The following is a 19,166-nucleotide window of genomic DNA, read 5'->3' on the forward strand; positions in this document are numbered from 1 at the left end:
GTCAAGGAGGCTTAACTTGTGGGAAGTGGCGTTTGGGAAGGCTGACGACTTCCTGTCCTCCTTCCAAATATGCCCCCAACTGCCCCCAAACCTGGTCACCATTTTGTCTCCCCCAACTTTTCTCCACAACTCCACCTCCTTAATACATCCAACTCTTTTAGATAGCTTGAGTCATAAGAAGTGGTCTGCATGAAGAGAGTGAGGAGATGTGGGTGGGGGAGAGCTCACCCCTACTCCCCTTCCTTCCCCCCATTCCACACACTCTGCTCTCTCTCTCTGCCAGCTCTTTGAGCTGCAGATCACCCCTGTGCCCCCAGCTTCAAGAAAAGGGGGTGAAGGAAGAAAATTCAATCATGGAATCCTTCTGTCTGGAAAAAACCAATCTATGTAGTGTAAGAGGTAGAGGGGACCTCTGAGACCCAAATTCGCTCAGTTTCAGCTGAGTGACAAACTGATTTGCCCAGGGTCCCATGATGACCTAGTGGCACACAGGGCTAATGCCAAGCCGTCTGGCTCTCCCACCAATCCTCTTAACATGCAGAATGTAAGGATCAGAAGACAGAAATTCTGCCTAGTTGATTTGGTTCTTCTGGCTAGCTCCTTACTTTGAAATCATCTTATGCTCTTTTATTGCAGTCTTCAGTTCCTCCCTGTCTCCTACCACTTCCCACACTTTCCCAGCTTGGGAGGTTAAATACTTCCTCCATCTCCTGTCCACCTGCCAGGCCCCTCACCTTGGACCTGTCTATACTATAACACTCAGAAGTGTCACTTGAAGTGGACAGGAGGTTTTTGGTTTGTTTGTTTGTTTTTTGGCTGCAGAGGCAATTTTCTCTCCTCTCCTGTCTCTCTCTCTCTCTCTCTCTCTCTCTCTCTCTCTCTCTCTCTCTCTATATATATATATATATATATATATATATATATATATATATATGTCTCTGTCTCCCCCTCTTCTCTTTCTCTTTCTCCATCTCTGTCTCCATCTTCAACTCTCTCTCCCTTCTTCCCTGTCTCTCTCCTTCCCTCATTCCCTCTATTTGTCTTTCAGTCTTTCTTCTGTCTCTGCCAGTCTCTGTCTCTTCCCTTATTTATCATGTCTTAGAATCACTTCTGAGTATCCGTTCTAAGGCAGAAGAATGATAAGGGCTAGGCGACAGGGGATGCATAATTTGGTCAGGATCACATAGCTAGGAATTGTCTGAGGCTAGATTTGAACCCAGGTCCTCCTGACCCCAGACCTGACTTTCTATCCCAAAGAGCCACCTCTCTGCCCCTTCCATAATCCCTTTCAAGGACTCCCACTAGAGATGCTGTTAACTCTCCATATGGTACCTGTGGCTAGGCTCTGGCCCATCTTCCCCAAAGTTGGGAGGAAGGATGAGGAGGTTGGCTGGGGGTGGCGGTGAAAGAGGGAGTCACTCTTAAACCAAACCTGGGTTTTCATCAGTAAAAGAGGCGCTGTTAACAGATTCTCTCTTTCCAGAATGTTGCTAGAGATGGGGTCCCTAAGTCCTGACATTTGGAAGATTCTATGGAGTAACTAGTAAAGGTGATAGAATGGAGGCAAAGCTATGACTGAGCCTTCGCAGGAGGAGTAAATGAGCATACACTGCACACACACATTTTTTTTCCATCTTGGAGTCAATACTGTGTATTGGCTCCAAGGCAGAAGTAAGGGTTAGGCAATGGGGGTTAAGTGACTTGCCCAGAGTCACACAGCTAGAAGTGTCTGAGGTCAGATTTGAACCCAGAACTTCCCATCTCTAGGTCTGGCTCTCAATCCCCTAACTGCCCCCTAGGCAATTTTCTTAGACCTTAAATTACAGAGAAGATGCTGGCTGCAGTGGAAGAGAGAGATTCATTTCTTTTTTTAAGTTCAAAGTAATCTTTTTCAATGAATAAAACATCTGTTTTCTCTCCCTCCCACCTCCTTCCCCACCCTTACTGAAAAGAAAAGAAAAACAAAACTCTTATAACAAATAACACAGTCAAGCAAAACAAATTCCTGCATTAGCCAAGACCAAAAAGAAAATGCCTCCTTCTGTACTGTAGAAGGGGTTTCTTCACCTAGGAAATTCTCTCCACTGATGGTGTTAAACTAAGGCATACCAGAGGATCCCTTTGGATGGCATATTGGCTTAGTAAAGCACGTGTTTATAGATTTCATTTTTTAAGAAAAATAATTCATCCACACCTTAAAATTAGATAGGAACTACATTCTAATCTGGCTCTTGAGTATGAGTGTTGTGGGCCACGTGCCCAGGCTTCGGCACGTCTGCTCCACTCTGACAAACTTCACAGATCCACTCCCTGCCCTGCCCAGTGCTCCACGTGGGGATACAAAGCCAACGATGGCCTTCAAGGAGCATCCAACGACTTAATGGATTAAATGTCCCATGAAAGTCCTTCTCCAATGCCCCAGCATGGCTCGAAAGGGATCCTGAGCTCAGAAAGGCTCTGCTAAGGGGGTCCAAGAGGAGGCCGGTCCTACTGTAACACCCAGATCGGAGGATGATGGCCCTGCCACTTGAGGATCAGCCTGGTTCAGTCTGGAAAGGCCCATCACCAAAAGGTTGGCCACCATGATTTTTTTTTTTTCAGTAACAGCAACTCATAAAAACGGCCGGCTAAGACACGCAGGGGGTTTCAATCTGCACAGAGCAGAGAACACCCACATGGTTCCAAGCTACAAGGTACAAATTCCAAGATCCTCTGAATACCCAAGCAAGTATGAATAAAGAAACTTTTGTGGCCCAAGGGATACAGGGCCTAAGGGATGCTATTTATAACATCATTCCTGAGGGAAAACTCACTGAGTTCCCAAAAGCTGACTAACAAATGAGAGGAACACAATGTATTAGTAAGTCTGGGGTTGCTTATATATGAATAAGGTGTGAATTACTGATAAATTTAACCTTTTAAAACAGGCATTAAAAAAAAACAGGGAAAGGAAAGGAAATTGCTAACAGGTAGAATCCAGGAGAATATAATATAGTAGTGAAAATGGATCCTAAAGCATATATTAACTTAGAAAACCACAAATGAACATTATCTATGTTGTTTTGTATTTTTATTTATTTTGTTAAACATTCCCAATTACATTTTAATCTGGTTGGGGGGGAGGGGTTGCTCCTGAGGCCTAGAGATTGACCCTTCTCAGTTATGAGAGTGCTGACTTAGAATCAGAAGGGTCTGGGTGCAAAATCTACCTAGCTATATGATCTTGGACATATCACTTAATTTCTCTGGACTTCTATTTCCTTATCTGTAAAATACAGAAATTGAATTTAAAAAACTCTAAAAACCCTATTAGATTTCAAGCTTCTCGAGGTCAGGGATTGTCTTTTTGTTTTTCTTTGTATTACCAGTAATTAGCACCATGCCTGACATATTAACAATGTTTATTTACTTATTGATTTATTATTTATAAATTTATAAATATAAATTATAAATTGATTGATTGATTTATAAATTGACTGACTCCCAGTAACTTTGAGAGGTAAGTGATATTATTCTCATTTTACAGAAGAGGAGACTAAAACTGAGAGGGGTTAAAGGACTTGCCCAAGGTCACATAGCTAGTACAAGCCAGAAGAACCCAGCTTCCAATATCTACTATACTAACCTGCTTCTTGGTAGTAATACTTGTGCCACTCACCTCACAGAGTTGTTAGGTAAAAAGTACTCTGTAAATCATAAAATGGGATATCAATTAGAGCTATTACTAATCACAGGGGAAACTGTGTACCACAGTTGAAAGACAGAAAAGGTATGAAGCCTGAAGATCAGGGTTTGAGTCCTGCCTTTGACAATTTTGCTGTATGCACCTGGGAAAATGACTCAACCTCTCTGCGCAGCCTACTTTCTTAGACTACAAGGTGCTGACTTGCATTGATAAAAGGTGTTTTCTCACTTGAGAGTTCCAATGAAGTCTCAAATCCTATAAATCCTATAAAAGCCCAGCTCCAAAGCAAAGAGAGTTAGTCCTGTTACTCATCTTTGGATATCCAGAGACAGTATGTCTCTGGAATGAACAGTACGGGCAAAGCTATTTTTAAAATGGAAATTTTTTGGCAATGGTCAATCCTTCAAATATTTCAGCTAAATGTTGGATACGTCTTTTTGACCTGACCACAGCAAGCACTCCCAAGTCAGGTACAGAAGGAGAAAGTAGGGGGAAGGGAAAGTGTTCTTTCATTTTTGCACATATTTGCACACTTGCCCTCACTGCTGGATCACAAAAATGGGGAAAAGAGTGGATCAGGCCCAGGATTCTCATCCCTTTCCCTGCCTTCACCTCTTTTCTGAGTTCCACTTCCTGGACCAGCTAGACACCTTGAAAGGCATTATATCCCAGCACAGTATCTGACTGATCACCACCAGCAAGAACAAAGACTAAGTGGAAAACAATGTCTGTGCCAGAGCCTGGCACTCATCCCCTGGGAGAAGTTTCCACTGACTCGCTTCTGTTCTGTTTGGACTGTAGCCAGAGCTGGACTAAATGGGCTTTTGAATGGATGAAGAGGTAGGTTTTTTTTGGGAAAAATAAAATAGATATAGGGGTCCAGATCAGAAGAACGCAGCAAGGGTCCTGACTTCCCATGGTGCCAAATACAAACCCTCCACAATGGGTCTTGGTTTGTTTCAGACCTGCCTCTAACCAAATACTCTATTCTAGGTTAGCAATCCTGCAAAACCCTTGTCTTTGCTCCTCCATTGCATACCCTTGCTCAAAAGAACTCTCTCTCTCTGTCTCTGTCTCTCCCTCTCTCTTCCCATCTGTCTCTCCCTCTCTGTCTTTTAGTCTGTCTCTCTATCTGTCTGTCTTTCTCTCTTTGTCTCTGTCTGTCTCTCTCTCTTAAAAAGTCCTTACCTTCTGCTTCATTCTCAATGCCAAGGCAGAATAGAGATAAGGGCTAGGCAGTTGGGGTTAAGTGACTTGCTAAGGGTCACACAGCAAGGAAGTAACTGAGTTCAGATTTGCACATAGATCTTCCTGACTCCAGACCTGGTGCTCTATCCCCTATGCTAACTAACTAACTGCCTTGCATTCTGCAGAACCCTTGTCTTTGTTCCTCCATTGCATACCCTGGCTCAGTAGAACTCGCTCTCTCTCTTCCCTCTCTCTGACCTTTACCTTCTGTCTTAGTATCAATTCTAAGACAGAAAAATGAAGATCTCAAAGGTTATAGCAGTTGATTTACTTCCCATATGCTAAATCATAGCCTTCTCCTTCTTCCACAATTTCTAACAAAAACTCATCTCTTCTGGAGAAGGGTTTAGAAATTGGAAGACTGTGGAGGTGGAGGTTTATGAATGTGGAATACTGTGTATGCCATCAGATACAGTTACTGTATGAATTTATTTTTGCCAAATTGATTTTTTTCTTTTCCTTTTTAGTCTTTGTTGCTAGACAGAATGTTTTCTTGATAAGAAGGAATATATCTGGAAGTGAATATGCTATTAAAAAAACTAAAGGCATTGCTTAAAAAAAGCCTATCCCCTTCTTGGAAGAGTTCGTCTGAGTGATCATCCCAGAAGGTGAACTATATCTTACTTTACCCCACTGTTCATTCATTCGGGTAGACAAGGTCAGCTTTAATTATCGGTACCAATGAAGGTAAGGAGCAGGGTGGATAACCCAAAAGTCCTTATTTGGTTTTGGAATACACTATATTTTAAATTAGATGTTGTTATAATCAGAAGATAACTTTATGACTATTTGAGGCTCGGGCTGATTCCCAAAAGAGTTTGCAGAATCATCGATTTGGGGCTGGCTGTGACTTTAGAGATCATGGAACCCAATCCTTCATTTTGATAGCTGAGAAACTGAGGCTCAGAGGGGTTGTTTCCTGAGGATGAAGATGAATTATTAGAAAGTAGAAAATACATATTAGAAGTATTGAGCATTTCTGATAGTCCCACTGATCAATCAAAAGGAGCAATAGTCTTTACAAAGGAGTCAACAGACTCCTCCCTTTGATGGAAGCCCAAATGGGACAGTACTATGTCACTGAGATTGTACAAGACTGGTGGTGGAGAAGGGAGGTAACTCAATGAGGGATGAGGAACAATGACTTGTCTCTCTAAGGTAAAGATTTTTTTTAAACTGTTACCTTCCATCTTAGAATCAATATTGTGTCTTGGCTCCAGACAAAAGAGGGGTAAGAGGTAGGCAATGGGGGGCAAGTGATTTGCACAGGTCATACAGCCCGAGGTCAGATTTTAACCCAGGACTTTCCATCTCTAGACCTGGCTCTCAATCCAGAGTCATCTAGCTGCCCCCAGGGAAAATTTAAAAAAAAATGTAAAAATATTTTCCATGTTTCCATGATTCATTTTCTTTCCCTCCTCTCTTCCCTGTCCCCTGTCCCCTCCCAGAGCTAACAAGCAATTCCACTGGGTTGTACAAATGTTATCACTTAATACCTATTTCCATATTATTCATTTTTGCTATAGAATGATTTTTAAACAGGCAAAGATTTTTACTATGGGGTTCATGGGCAGATTTTAGGGGGTCTCTGAATTTTTCTTATATTTTGATGATTGTATTCTAATAGAATTAATTTTCGTGCCATAAGGACTTTGATACAGGTCATTTTTATATCCATTAAACATTTTTTAACATTCATTTTTAAAATGTTCAGTTCCGTCCAAAATTTTTTTAACAGAATTGTTTTTACATTTTAGAAAAAAAAACAAATGAAGAAGGAATTGCCAATGGAGAAAGGACTTGAACATCCAGACTCAATAGCACTGTTTGGGATACACCCTGGACTGCTTGTTTACTCAGGTACCTACCAGCTCCCATTGTATAAAAAAAGTTCCAGCAGCAGCATATCGACTTTGCCCCTCCCTCCCTATCCTTCTGTTGCTTCATGAAGACACTTAGCACAAGGCTTTCAAAATAAAGGACCTGGCTAGATGTGTAGCACAATGCAGGTAGGGTCCTTCTGTATGCCCACACTAATCTCAAGCATCCAGGGCTCACCAGTCTAGGGGAGGATGGAGGGAGGAGAGGGAGAAGAGGAAAAAGGGAGATGGAGAGAACAAATAGGGCTTTCCCTCCATAACTTCCAGTATATTTTTGAATCATACAGCTAAGCAGCTAGACATTCATGTAGAATATATCAGATATGTAGTTAAAAAGATCTAAATTGGAATCCTGCCTTAGATTATAGCTGTGTGACCCTGGACAAGTCACTTGAATTCTCCCACCTCAGTAGGGATAATAATAGCCCCTACCTTCCAGGGTTCTTGTGAGGATTAAATGAGCTAAGATATGTAGACATCTTTGCAAACCCTTAAGTGCTATACAGATATAAATGTTATCTATCATTACTGGGGGGCAGCTAGATGGCACTTTGGAGCCAAGTGATACAGTGGTTAGAATGATGGCCTGGGAATTCAAATTCTTCCTGAATTCAAATCTAGCCTCAGACACTTGATAACTGTGTGACCTTGAACAAGTCACTTTAACCCTGTTTCCTCATCTATAAAATGAGCTGGAGAAGGAAATGACACATCAGTTCAGTATCTTTTCCAGGAAAACCCCAAATGGGGTCATGAAAATTCAGACTTGCCTAAAAACAACAGAACAATCATTATTGTCCCCTCATGAAAAAGTCGATGCAATCAAGAGATTGAGGTGGGGAAAGTAAAGAAAAAGAGTTCAAGTCCTCTCCTCTTCTCTCCACTGCCTTCTCCTTCTCTCCTTATTATCTGCCCCCATCTCCCACTTTTCTCATTTTAAAGAATGGTAGGGCAAAAAGCAAAAGGAGAAATAAAACCAGAGAATAAGGGTTCTTAATCACAGAGAAGTGGCAGGAAAATTCAGCCAAGAACTGGGCCACTTCACTTCCTCCACCACAAGCCCTGACCTGCCATTGTGTTCAGAACTCTATGGTACTCTTGAGTTGGGGGAGAAAGGAGAATGAACAGGGGACAAGGAGAAGGTCCATGAAGGAGACTCACCTGAGCTGGATCTCATACTGGCCAGCATGAGAGAACTGGACATTCTTCAGCACCATGGTGAACACATCTTCATTCTGCAGCACCTCCGAATAGCCAGCATCTTTGGTGAGCACCCGGCCATTCCGAAGCCACTGCACAGTGGGGAAAGGGTCCCCAGCAATGGCACAGGAGATCAGGACGTTCTGGCCTGGGGTGGCTGTCACCGAACGAGGCTTGCTAATGAACCAGGGCTGAGTGCCATCTTGAGGCTCTGAGAATGGTTAAAGGAGGATGGTACTGAGTTGGGCACTGTGGTGGGTGCCATTTTCAACTTTCCATCATAATGGGAGGGAAGGGGCAAAGTGAAATGGGTAATGGAAAATAGCACAAAATCCAAAAATCGATTCAATTTGGCATTTTCTTCAATTGTATTCTCTTACCTTCTCAATTATACCTTGTGGGCTTAACACAAATATGCATATTCATTCTTTTTTAACCCCTTCCCTTCTATCTTAGAATCAGTACTATGCATTGGTTCCAAGGTAGAAGAGCAGTCAGGGCTGGGCAATGGGGGGCTAAGTGACTTGCCCAGGGTCACACAGCTAGGAAGTAAGAGTCTAGATTTCAACTCAGGACCTCCTGTCTCCATGCTTGGCTTTCTATCCACTGAGCCACCTAAATTCCCCTATGAATATTCATTCTTAGAGCATACATCGATATTAGATCATAAGCTCCTTGAGGGCAGGGGCTGTCTTTTTTTTGCCTTCTCTTGGTTCAGCTCATGTAGACACTTGATAAATATTGGCTGATTAAACTGAAGGTGTGGAGTCATCATCAGCAGTACTGGCAAATTCAAAAGATGCAATATTCATCTCCTAGATGGGGAGCTCCCTACCAGTGATAATCCTATCTCTCTTTTTTCAGAAACAGCCCAGAAGTTTGCTGGGGGTAGGGGGGGTGGTTAGGAGAGTTAACAGTTGATATTTTCTACAGAAAGATAAAAAAATGTAGGGCAGCTAGGTAGCAAAGCCTGGAATGGGGAGAACCTGGGTTCAAAACAGGCTTTAGACAATGCTTAGCTGTGTGACCCTGGGTAAGGCACTTAACCCCCATTGCCTAGTCCTTGCCAATTTCTGCCTTAAAACAGATTCCAAGACAGAAGGTAAGGGTTTTTAAAAAATCAGAAAATGTGAAATTCCCACGCGAAAGCTCAACATTTGACTCATATTGTCAAGTATGTCTAATTTATCTCTCAATTTAGACTATAAGCTATCTCAAGATCAGGAGCAATACATGTCCCAGAGCTCATTTCCCAATTCTATCATCACCAAATACATACTGAGAGTTCCTTCTCTGCAGCATGGCCAAGGCTGACATGCTTGTAGGAAATATGGAGGTAGAAAATCTGGAGGAGAGGAGAGAAGGCTCCTCACCTCCTTGTTCCTCTCCTCCATGCCTCGATGTTCCCTTCCCAAGAACCTCCTCTTCCTGCAGTCATCTAATAAATAAAAACAGAGCCCAGCCTCACCTTGTACGGTAAGCATGGCATGACTCTGGACTTGACCAGTGCTGTTCCACGCCTCACAGGTGTATCTGCCCGTGTCCTCGGGGAACACTTCTTGGATGCAGAGGCTGTATTCGCTGCCATTCTGTTCAAAGTGGAAATCCTCCGACTCTTGGATCTCCTTCCCATTGTGAAGCCAGAGGATCTCAGGGGGTGGGTTCCCTGCATGTTGAAGGGGGACAGATATCATTACAAGAAGCAGGGAGTGGAGAGGCTGGGGAAAGGGTTTGCAGAAAGAAGGGATTTCTTAAAAGGAAAATATGACATCTTTGTCATTTGAAAAGTAAATGGAAAAACTGAAGACTAGGATAAGTAGAGAGGTAAAAAATTACTCCTTCAATGATGCATTATAAAGACTAGGTTGTTTATTCTCTGGAATAATAACAGATTACATTCACATAGTGCCTAAAGACATGCAAAGCACATGTTGTCAAAAGAGTCCTACAGGTACAGCTAGATGGCTTGGTGGATTGAGAGCCAAGCCTAGAGATGGGAGGTCCTGGGTTCAAATCTGGCCTCAGATGCTTTCTAGCTGTGTGGCTTATTTAGCCCCCATTACCTATCCCTTACTACTCTTCTGCCTCAGAACCAATACACAGTATTAATTCTAAGACAGATGAACAAGGTTTAAAAAACAACAACATACCTACAAGATCATTAAGACAAATATCTAATAAGCTAGAATTTTGATTATCTAATCAAATAAAATTTAATAAGAATAAATGTAAGGTCAAGTCAACAAACACTTATTATGTGCCTACTATATATGTCTTTAGAATCAGGAGAATCAATTGTACAAGTAGAACAAGGCACTCAGTGTGACAAGAATTTGTTCTCAAAATCCCTATTAAGTGGTCAGCTGTCTCTGCATAAATCCTCCCATGAGGGGGGACCCATGACCTCCTGAAGTAGGCCATTTTGCTTTTAAACAGTGTTAAATGTTAGAGAGTTTTCCCTTAAATCTGTTTGTCTGTGACTTCCTCCTACATAGTCCTACTCTTGCCCTCTGGGGAGCAATACAAATCTGAACCCTCTTCCTCATGACAGCCCTTCACATCCTTGAAGACAGCCATCATGGCTGCCTCACATCTATTTTTCTCCAATTCCTCTAACTGTCCTCAAGCAACTTGTATTATATCTTTTGAATATAATCAAACTCATCTGCCTTTTCCCCTGACTTCTGTGGTCCAGAATTAACAGATTCTAGTAAATGGGACCCAATCAGGGCAGCTTCTAGTGGAGTTACAGAATATAGAGGAAATATTTCCCTCATTCTGAAATGGCAGATCTTTAAATGTGGACTAACAGCATATTTATCCATTTCCTGCATGAATTGTTAGGCTCTTCCTCTCTTCCTTTCTTCCTTCTTCCCTCCTTGACATATCTCAGAGGAGGCACCAGAGTATTCCATGACTTGATATTGTCTATACAACATCATTCACATAAAATGGAAACCTTGCCGTCCATTGGGAATTGCTTCCATTAGAATGGAAGCTTCTTAGAGGCAAGGACTGTTGTATGTTTGTCTTTATATCCCAGCACCCAGCACATAATAGTTGTTTATTAAATGCTTCTTGAACTGAATTGGAGGAAGCATCAATAGAGAACAGTTCATATGACAGGTCTGCTGAGTCTGTTGACTCCTCTTTGACATGAAGTCAGAGGAATGATCCTTTTAGGATTCAAGGTCCTTGAAGGTAAGGACTATTTTGTTTTTATCTTTGGGTCTCTAGAGTGGTATAGGGAATAGAAAGCTAGCCTTAAAGCAAGGTACTCTTGGGGTTCAGGTTCTGACTTTCATGTGTATTAACTATTTTTGTCTCTGTTTTTCTTTTCTTTTTTCCCCCCTTAAAATACTCACTTTCTCTCTTAGAATTCATACTAAGTTTTGATTCTAAGGCACAAGAGCAATAAGGGCTAGGCAGTGGGGGTTAAGTGACTTGCCCAGAGTCGCACAGCTAGGAAGTGTCTGAGGTCAAATTTGAACCCAGGACCTTCCATCTCTAGACCTGGCTCTCAGTCCACTGAGCCACCCAGCTGCCCCCTTTCAGCTCCCTTTTGGTTTTATCTTCCCCCATTAGAATGTAAATTTCTACATCTGCCTGGATTTACCAGTATTTGTGCTTATTAACATAATTAATGCTGAACAAATGCTTGTTATCCACCAATGTGACCCTGGGCAAGTACCTCTCAGGGTTCTGTACAGCTCTCTGTGACTATAAGTTGTAGAGGAAGTGACAACCTCCATTGGTAAAGGGAGTTTCTTTGTTCAGTAATTCCCTATCTAACAATGAAATCAAAGGTCTAGATCCTAACTCTATCCCTACTTCCTAGCCCAGTGCCTGGCACATAGTAGGTGCACAGCAAGTGGGGATTTTAGTAGCTCAAAACTCAATAGGTCAACAGCATAAAGAACAAAAAAATCTCCACCTTCTCCACAAATAAAGATTTCATATGCTGAATGAGAGGTGATATTCCTACAGTACTCTGCTCTAGCAAGCCCACATTTGTGACATCACACAGGAACTGGAAAATAGCCAGAAATAGGCCATCAGGATGGTGAAATAACTGGAAACCATGCAATAGGAATGTTCAACTCCAAGAAAAGACAATTTCAGGGAGATATAATAGATGTCTTTCATTAGGAATGTAATGTTTGCTGAATATTAAGTGAGTGGAGGGCATATTTAAGGGGCTGTTTTGTGAGATATTAGATTTTTTTTCCATTTAGCCCAGAGAGGGAAAATTAATAAATGGGTAATTGCCCTAATGTTTTGTCTTCTGGGTCCCTCCTAGCTCTGACATTTGATGATCTAAGATATCTCTTAGCTCTGATATTCTAAATCCTAAAAAGTAAAATCAAATCAATGAATAAAAGTAGAGGCATAGTAGAATAGGTATAGTAGAAATGGCACTGGTTCTGGAGCCCAAAGTGGTTGTTGTTGTTTGGTTGGGTCAACTCTTTTTGACCCGACTTGGGATATTCTTGGCAGAGATATTGGAGTGGTTTGTCATTTTCTCCTCCATCTCACTTTACATATGAAGAAACGGAGACACTTGTCTAGGGTCACACAACTAATAAGTGTCCGAGGCCAGATTTGAACTCAGGAAGATGAATCTTTTTGTCTCCAGGTCCAGGGCTCTCTATCCACTATATCACCTAACTACCAGTTCGAGAACAAGATTCAAATCCCAAGTCTACTATTTACTACCTTGCCTCAAAAATGAGGCAGGCCAATTGGTGCCTCAGTTTTCTCATCTGTAAAACGAAGGAGCTGGACTAGGTGGCCTCTGAACTCCCATCCAGTCTGTTATTCTAAATAGCTAAGAAACAGATTTCAGGTGAACGAGATGAAAAACCACCCTAACAATTAGACTAGTCAACAAGTGGAATGGATGACTTTGGGAAGTTGAAGGGTTCCTCTTCACTAGAGGTCTTTAGGAGAGGGCTGGACAACCACTTGTTAGGAATGTTGTCAAGGAGATCTATCCTCAGGAATGGTTTGGATTAGATGAACTGTAAAGTGCCTTCCAACTGAGATGTTCTGATATTGTCGTACATGAGGAAACTTAATTGCTCACTGAGATAAGATGAGCTGCCTAGGGCCATACAACATTACAGTTGGGATTGGAACCAGATCTTCTAATCCTAAAACCAACACTCGTTATACTATACCATACATGTGGTATAGTATATATACTATATATACTATATACTGAGAAGGCTCTGAGGTCATTACTTATCACTTGTTATTGTTGTTCACTTGACTAGTTGTACTCAAGACTTGGTGACCCTATTTGGAATTTTCTTGGTAAAGAAAACTAGAGTGGTTTGCCAGTTCCTTCTCTAGCTAATTTTACAGAGGAGGAAACTGAGGCGAACAGGGTTAAGTGGTTTTCCGAGGACATCCAACAAGTAAGTATCTGAGGCCAGGTTTGAACTCAGGAAGATGGATCTTCCTGACTCCAGGCCCATTGTGTCACCTAGCTGACCATTACCTATATTATAGAACTTTTTATGAGAGCCAAAATGAGCCAACAGTGACAAAAAAAAGTTTCATAATTGCAAAAAAATGATATAGATGTGAGCTATGACTTGAGTATCATACTGAAATATACAGGCAGGCTGTCACCACTTCCAATTGCTTCCATTTCCTCCTTATCTAACTATGTCTAAAACATACTCCTATCCTATTTCTCACTGACTTAACCTATTCAGGCCACAGTGTCTACTGGTTTCCAGACTCAGAAAGAAAACCCATTAATCTTTCCCCTTCCAGACCCATGAGTGCCATCTAGTGCCAAAAGGAGGCACCTGCAAAAGAGAGGAGGATGGGGAAGGGGTTCTGTCATCAGGGCAGCCTATGGGAATGAATGAACTCTGTGGCTTGAATGAGGGCTTCCACTAGCAACTCTTCTCTAGATCCACAGAAGATCAAAGGAGAAAATGGATGCCCAGGAAATAGAATACCAGGAAGTGCCACTGGGTCGGGTGGTGACAGCGGATGTAAAGTCTTCCTCCCCAGAGATTCCTTCTAGATGGTTTGGAAAGTCATTTTCTTGACTTGAAATCAAAAGGGTTGGGTAAGATGGTTTCTTTTAATCCCTCCCAAAGCAAGGAGTCTATCAGCTGCTGGGAAGGTCATCTGTAACACTTGCATTTTTCTGCGAGAGTCATCTAAACACTTGAACTCTATCGGAAATGTTACCTAATACTGTTAATTCTCCGTTAGACCTCATACAGTTCTTTGCATTTGAGACTCATATTTTGCAATAAATATTGTAGTTAAGTATCACAGAGCTCTAAACTCAGGTCAAGGAGACCCGAATCCAAATCCTGCCTCAGACCCTTATTAGCCTTGTGACCCTACATGTCATTTAACTCCTCTCAGCCTTAGTTTTCTCATCTGTAAACATGGGGATAATCATTGCATCTACCTCACAGGGCCATTGTGAGAAGCAAATGACATCTTATATGGGTGTGAATACATCTATACATACACATGCATGTCTATTTGTGTGGGTATAGAGAGAGGACTTAGCAAACCTTGAGAACATTCTAGAAATGCTACCAATTATTACTCTCATCTATTTGTTATTAACCACCTGAGTTGTACGGGTTATTCAGGGAAGAGAAGCACATCTCTTCCCTGTGTGAGGGCTTGCTGAGCCCTTTTCTTCAGAGCTGGCTGCTCATCCTCCTTTGGTGTCTACTGCCCACCCAGCTTTCACCTGCAGCTCCAAGAAACTGTAGCACGCCTAGTGGCCACATGCTAGTAAAACCATCTTGGCAGGTAGGCTTAACCAGGGTAACCAACAGCTCTCAAACCCATTGGTGATTTAGGGCATATGAAGACGTCCCCTGGGAAATGGGCAGAAAAGAACAATTTGCTCTGGTGGCCATGAAGAAGAGTGAAGCAGTTGCTATGGAGTACTCAGAGCTTGGTGAGACATGGAAGATGCCAAAGTCATCCACTGCCTCCCAAGCCACCACCAGTCATCCTGACTTTTGCCTTGCCACTAGACTTTGATGACTCTGGAAGAGAGCGAGGCTGATGACTGTGTGACTTTCTTGACTCACTTAAATTTAATGTTTGCTCAAATCCAAAGGTCAATTGGGTCCTCTTCATGTACAAAGGACAACACCAAGAACTAGCCTCCTACTTGAATATAGGCACCAGGAAGGCAGAGACCTGTGTTATCCAACATCTTATCTTTGGTGTCCTTAGCACCCAATGCTGCACAAGCTGGCATTTAATAAGTGTTTATTGAATTAATAAGGCTTCATTGAACACAACAAAGGTTGTCCTCAGTCCACATAGAAATGACAAAGTCTTACTCTATATATACAAAAGGCTATCCCAAAGTGAGTAAATACACTTTAACGCCCTCTAGGAAAAAGTCTCACAAGGATTCATCTGTATTCATTTTCCTATCCATGAGGATCTACAAAACCAGGGCAATGTCCTTGGATCGTCCTCGTGCCTCTCCCAACACATGGGCCAGTCTCCACATGGAGTGATTTTGTGCTTATAGTCCTTTTCCCAACAAACAAAAGTGTGGGATGTGTGTGTTGCTATATCTGTGTTTGACTACCCAAGTCAAAGTCAGCAGATGCCAGAGATTCCTTCCCTCTCCCACCATCCAAGAAATTTTAGAAAGCTCTCTGTATTTCACCTTCTCCTCTTTCTCAAGACTCAGAATTCTGTCCAATAATAATAGATAATGAAGGGACACTATTGCCATTTTTGTCTAGGTTTGAGAAGAATCTAGGCTCCATTCCTTTTCTCAACACTTAGATAAGAAAGCTGATGTTCCTTCTCCTCTTTTCTTCTTTTCCCCACACATTGTCTCTGACCTCAAATTAGAAATTTCAGAAAGTTTTTTACCTGTTGGTCTGCAATAAATTTGTAAAGTCAGGTAGTTGCAAATTGTGTGCCAGTTCCACCTATGTTTTTCCCTTCCTTCCTTCACAGCATCATCATTCTCTTTTTCTTCTCTGTACCTTCTCTACTCCTTTCCTTCAGAGACCCCTGATTTTCACTTTAAAATTCAGCATGTCTAAATGAAAACTTAGGCACTGAATCACTTAAGCAAAAAGGAATAGGGAAAATACACTGTGTCATCTTGCTAACTTGAAAAAAAAGTTTTTCAATACTGCCTTGAGAGTGTAAGATTGATATTATTGCCATTGTTTAGTGAGAAAATGAAAACAATGTGTTAAGAGCACGAGATTTAAAGTGGACATCAATTGTATTTTTAAATAATTGAATTCTAAGCTACATATGTAATGCAACTATTCTCATTAAAAAAACAACAACAACAACCTTACCTTCTATTTTAGAACAAATACTGTGCATTGGTTCCAAGGCAGAAGAGTGGTAAGGGCTAGGCAATGGGGGTCAAGTAACTTGCCCACAGTCACACAGCTGGGAAGTGGCTGAAGCTAGATTTGAACCCAGAATCTCCCATCTCTGGGCCTGGCTCTCAATCCACTGAGCTACCCAGCTGTCCCCAATTATTCTCATTTTTTAAATCAAGCAGTATGAAATAGAAATTCATGACTTCCATACAGAATCCTGTTATAATAAATATATTTTATTATATATTTATAATATATATTATATATTATTATAATACATATTATATATAATATATAAATATAAAATATAATGAAAATATAAAATATAATATAATGAAAATGATATTTTGCAGGGAATTTAATTTAATAGTTATTTAAAATGTCCAAGAAATGTTGCCTAGTGCCCCATGGGCATTAAATGAACCAGAGGATAGCCCCCAGCATTTGAGGCTGATCTAAGTCAGGAAAGAACAAAAGTCTTCATCCATGAGGAGTGGGAAGCATCATTTCCTGCCAATGAGATCATGGAAGCAGAAAAGCCAAACCAAAGATGTAGATTTTATCATGGACTAGTGTCAGTTTTTCCTCATGGCTGCAAATTCCATGCTCTCCTGAGAGATACCTAAAGTGACCCGTGTATACAAATATCCTAGGAAATGGTGTTCCCTGATTTACAGTGCGGCTTCTCTCCATGACCCCAGATTCCCCAAACATCCAGGAATCAAAGATAAGACTACTCAGGGTAACAGACCTGATAGTTGAACTGTCATGATGACTTGACTTCCATCCATGACCTTGAGATCAGAGAGACCTTTCAGGAAGATGGGTGGAGATGAGTCACTAGGAACCACAGAGGGAGAACAGTCGATTTCTTTGCTGCTCTTCTTTTCTGTATAGTAGACAAGATAACAAGACTTTGATGAATACTGATCAAAACCAATGACATATATCAACCATGATGCAAGGTACCATGGGTTGCCCAGGATAAAATTAGAGATGGACCCCCCTAGGGACCTTTAAGAGAAGGACATGGTCTGCTCTTATCTTTTATGGGATAATAGTATTCTTGTCTGGAAATTAAGAAATGGATAGGATGAGAAATGATGGTCTCTCTTTGGAGCTCTGATTATTCTAGGAATCTCGTTTCTCTGGAAAGACTTAAAGGGAAGAATGTAGTTACTGAACATCTTCAGATGGCTTCAGAAGCTCAAGACCAACAACTAAACTTTAAGGTACTATTATAACTTCTTGAATGGCTCTCAGACCCTGAAATTCATGATTTTACTATGATTCAAGAAGAAAAACAGTTTCTATAAATTTTCTTCTAAATCTGTCTCTCTCAAACTGAAGAAGAAACTGAGGCAAAACAATTAATAAACACACTGAAGTTCATACTCGGATATAGCAACACATATACAATTTTTTTGTGGATTAAAGTGACATCACTCTGTGCACAGACGGACTTTTTTGGCCTAGGTGTAGAGTTGGAGTGAGAGTCAAGGTCAATGCCAGAGATATTAGCAGCAAGGTTAGAACTAGAACTCATAGCCTCTAAGAGGCTATTATTCTGTCCACTAAGAAATTCAGCCTTAAGCTATTCTATATTTCAATAATTAAACTTTCATTAGTAATTCCCAGGACTTGGGTACACATTTCCACACATTTTCATGCTGCTTTATATGAATTCAAGTCTATATATTAAAGACCAAGAACAAAATGTAAAAATGGAATGAAACTCTTGTCAATGAGGGTCCCCTAACAAAATATCCAAGCTTATAAACTGTGCACAGGTTAAAGATATGATCACAAGACAATCTCCTCCAGATATTTTCCCATCCCACCTAAAAAGAAGCAATCCCAGGGGGCTTGACATGTCAAAGATGGAGTAGAGGTTGGGATACCCTTCCCACAATGAGTGGGTTTATATTCCCAGCATTCCAGGCCACTAAGTAAAGTCTCCAGAGGATGACTGTGCTTCTCCCTCCTTCCAGGTTCCTGCCTTATTGCCCTATGGGGAAGGCCAAGTCTGATGGAGGAACCCTAACAGAGTGGCTGTGGAGGTTCACATATTGGTAATTAATAAATCGAATTTCCTTGATTGACTGGCCTGAGTGGCTAAAGAAGCCAACTGCCTCAGGGGATTTGTGGAATTTCCTGTCTCAGCCCAGACTGAAAATACTGTAAGGACAAAATGTTTTTTTTTCCCCTCTGCTCAAAGTACTCTCTGTTCCTGTCCCTCTCCGTCTTAGCTAGAGTCCCAAGCATCAGAGAAGTGACATACATATACCACTACAGTTCTTTTTTCTGGGTTTGGGGAGCAGTAGAGGACTTCAGATTGTCAGAAGTTCAGACCCAGATTCCACTTCTATAAAATGGGTCACTAGTCACTGCTCAGATGCCAGCTTATGTCTCCTTTACTTTACAATAGCTGAATGGCGACCACAAAGCTTCAAATGTCCATTTCAGCCAGAGGATGCTAGAAACTACTGGCAGGACAGGTAGGCATCAGTTGGATACACACTCTCCTTGTAGAAAGCCCTTCTGGCAGGATGTTTTAGTGATTGGCTTCCTTCTAATCTAAGCTTTTGGTTTACCTAAGAGAAGTACATATCTTGCATACATTAACATTTCTATGGTACTTGCATTAGTAGTCACTGATTAATTATCTGCTTGCCATCTTTCATTTTGTGGACAGCAAATGTAAAATCTGTTAGTCACTCTGTGCTCAGGAAATGCAGGCTCATTTTTATACCAGCTTGGGCCAAACACCATCATCAAGGCAAAAAT

General features: G+C 41.4%; 1 protein-coding gene across 11 annotated transcripts in view; it reads right to left on the reverse strand.

Annotated features, from left to right (window-relative positions):
- MYLK (myosin light chain kinase) overlaps window positions 1-19,166 on the reverse strand; it is a 475,306-nt gene that overhangs the window by 134,784 nt on the left and 321,356 nt on the right. For all 11 annotated transcript variants that reach the window (XM_056793546.1, XM_016433505.2, XM_007493805.3 and 8 more), the window contains 3 exons: window positions 17,131-17,268; window positions 9,482-9,679; window positions 7,975-8,224 (listed from right to left, as the gene is read on the reverse strand). In XM_056793546.1, coding sequence (XP_056649524.1) covers window positions 7,975-8,224; window positions 9,482-9,679; window positions 17,131-17,268 — 586 coding nt within the window. The remainder of the gene's footprint in view (window positions 1-7,974; window positions 8,225-9,481; window positions 9,680-17,130; window positions 17,269-19,166) is intronic.

The sequence above is a fragment of the Monodelphis domestica genome, chromosome 4 (genome assembly GCF_027887165.1).
Source record: "Monodelphis domestica isolate mMonDom1 chromosome 4, mMonDom1.pri, whole genome shotgun sequence".
NCBI classification, from domain to species: domain Eukaryota; kingdom Metazoa; phylum Chordata; class Mammalia; order Didelphimorphia; family Didelphidae; genus Monodelphis; species Monodelphis domestica.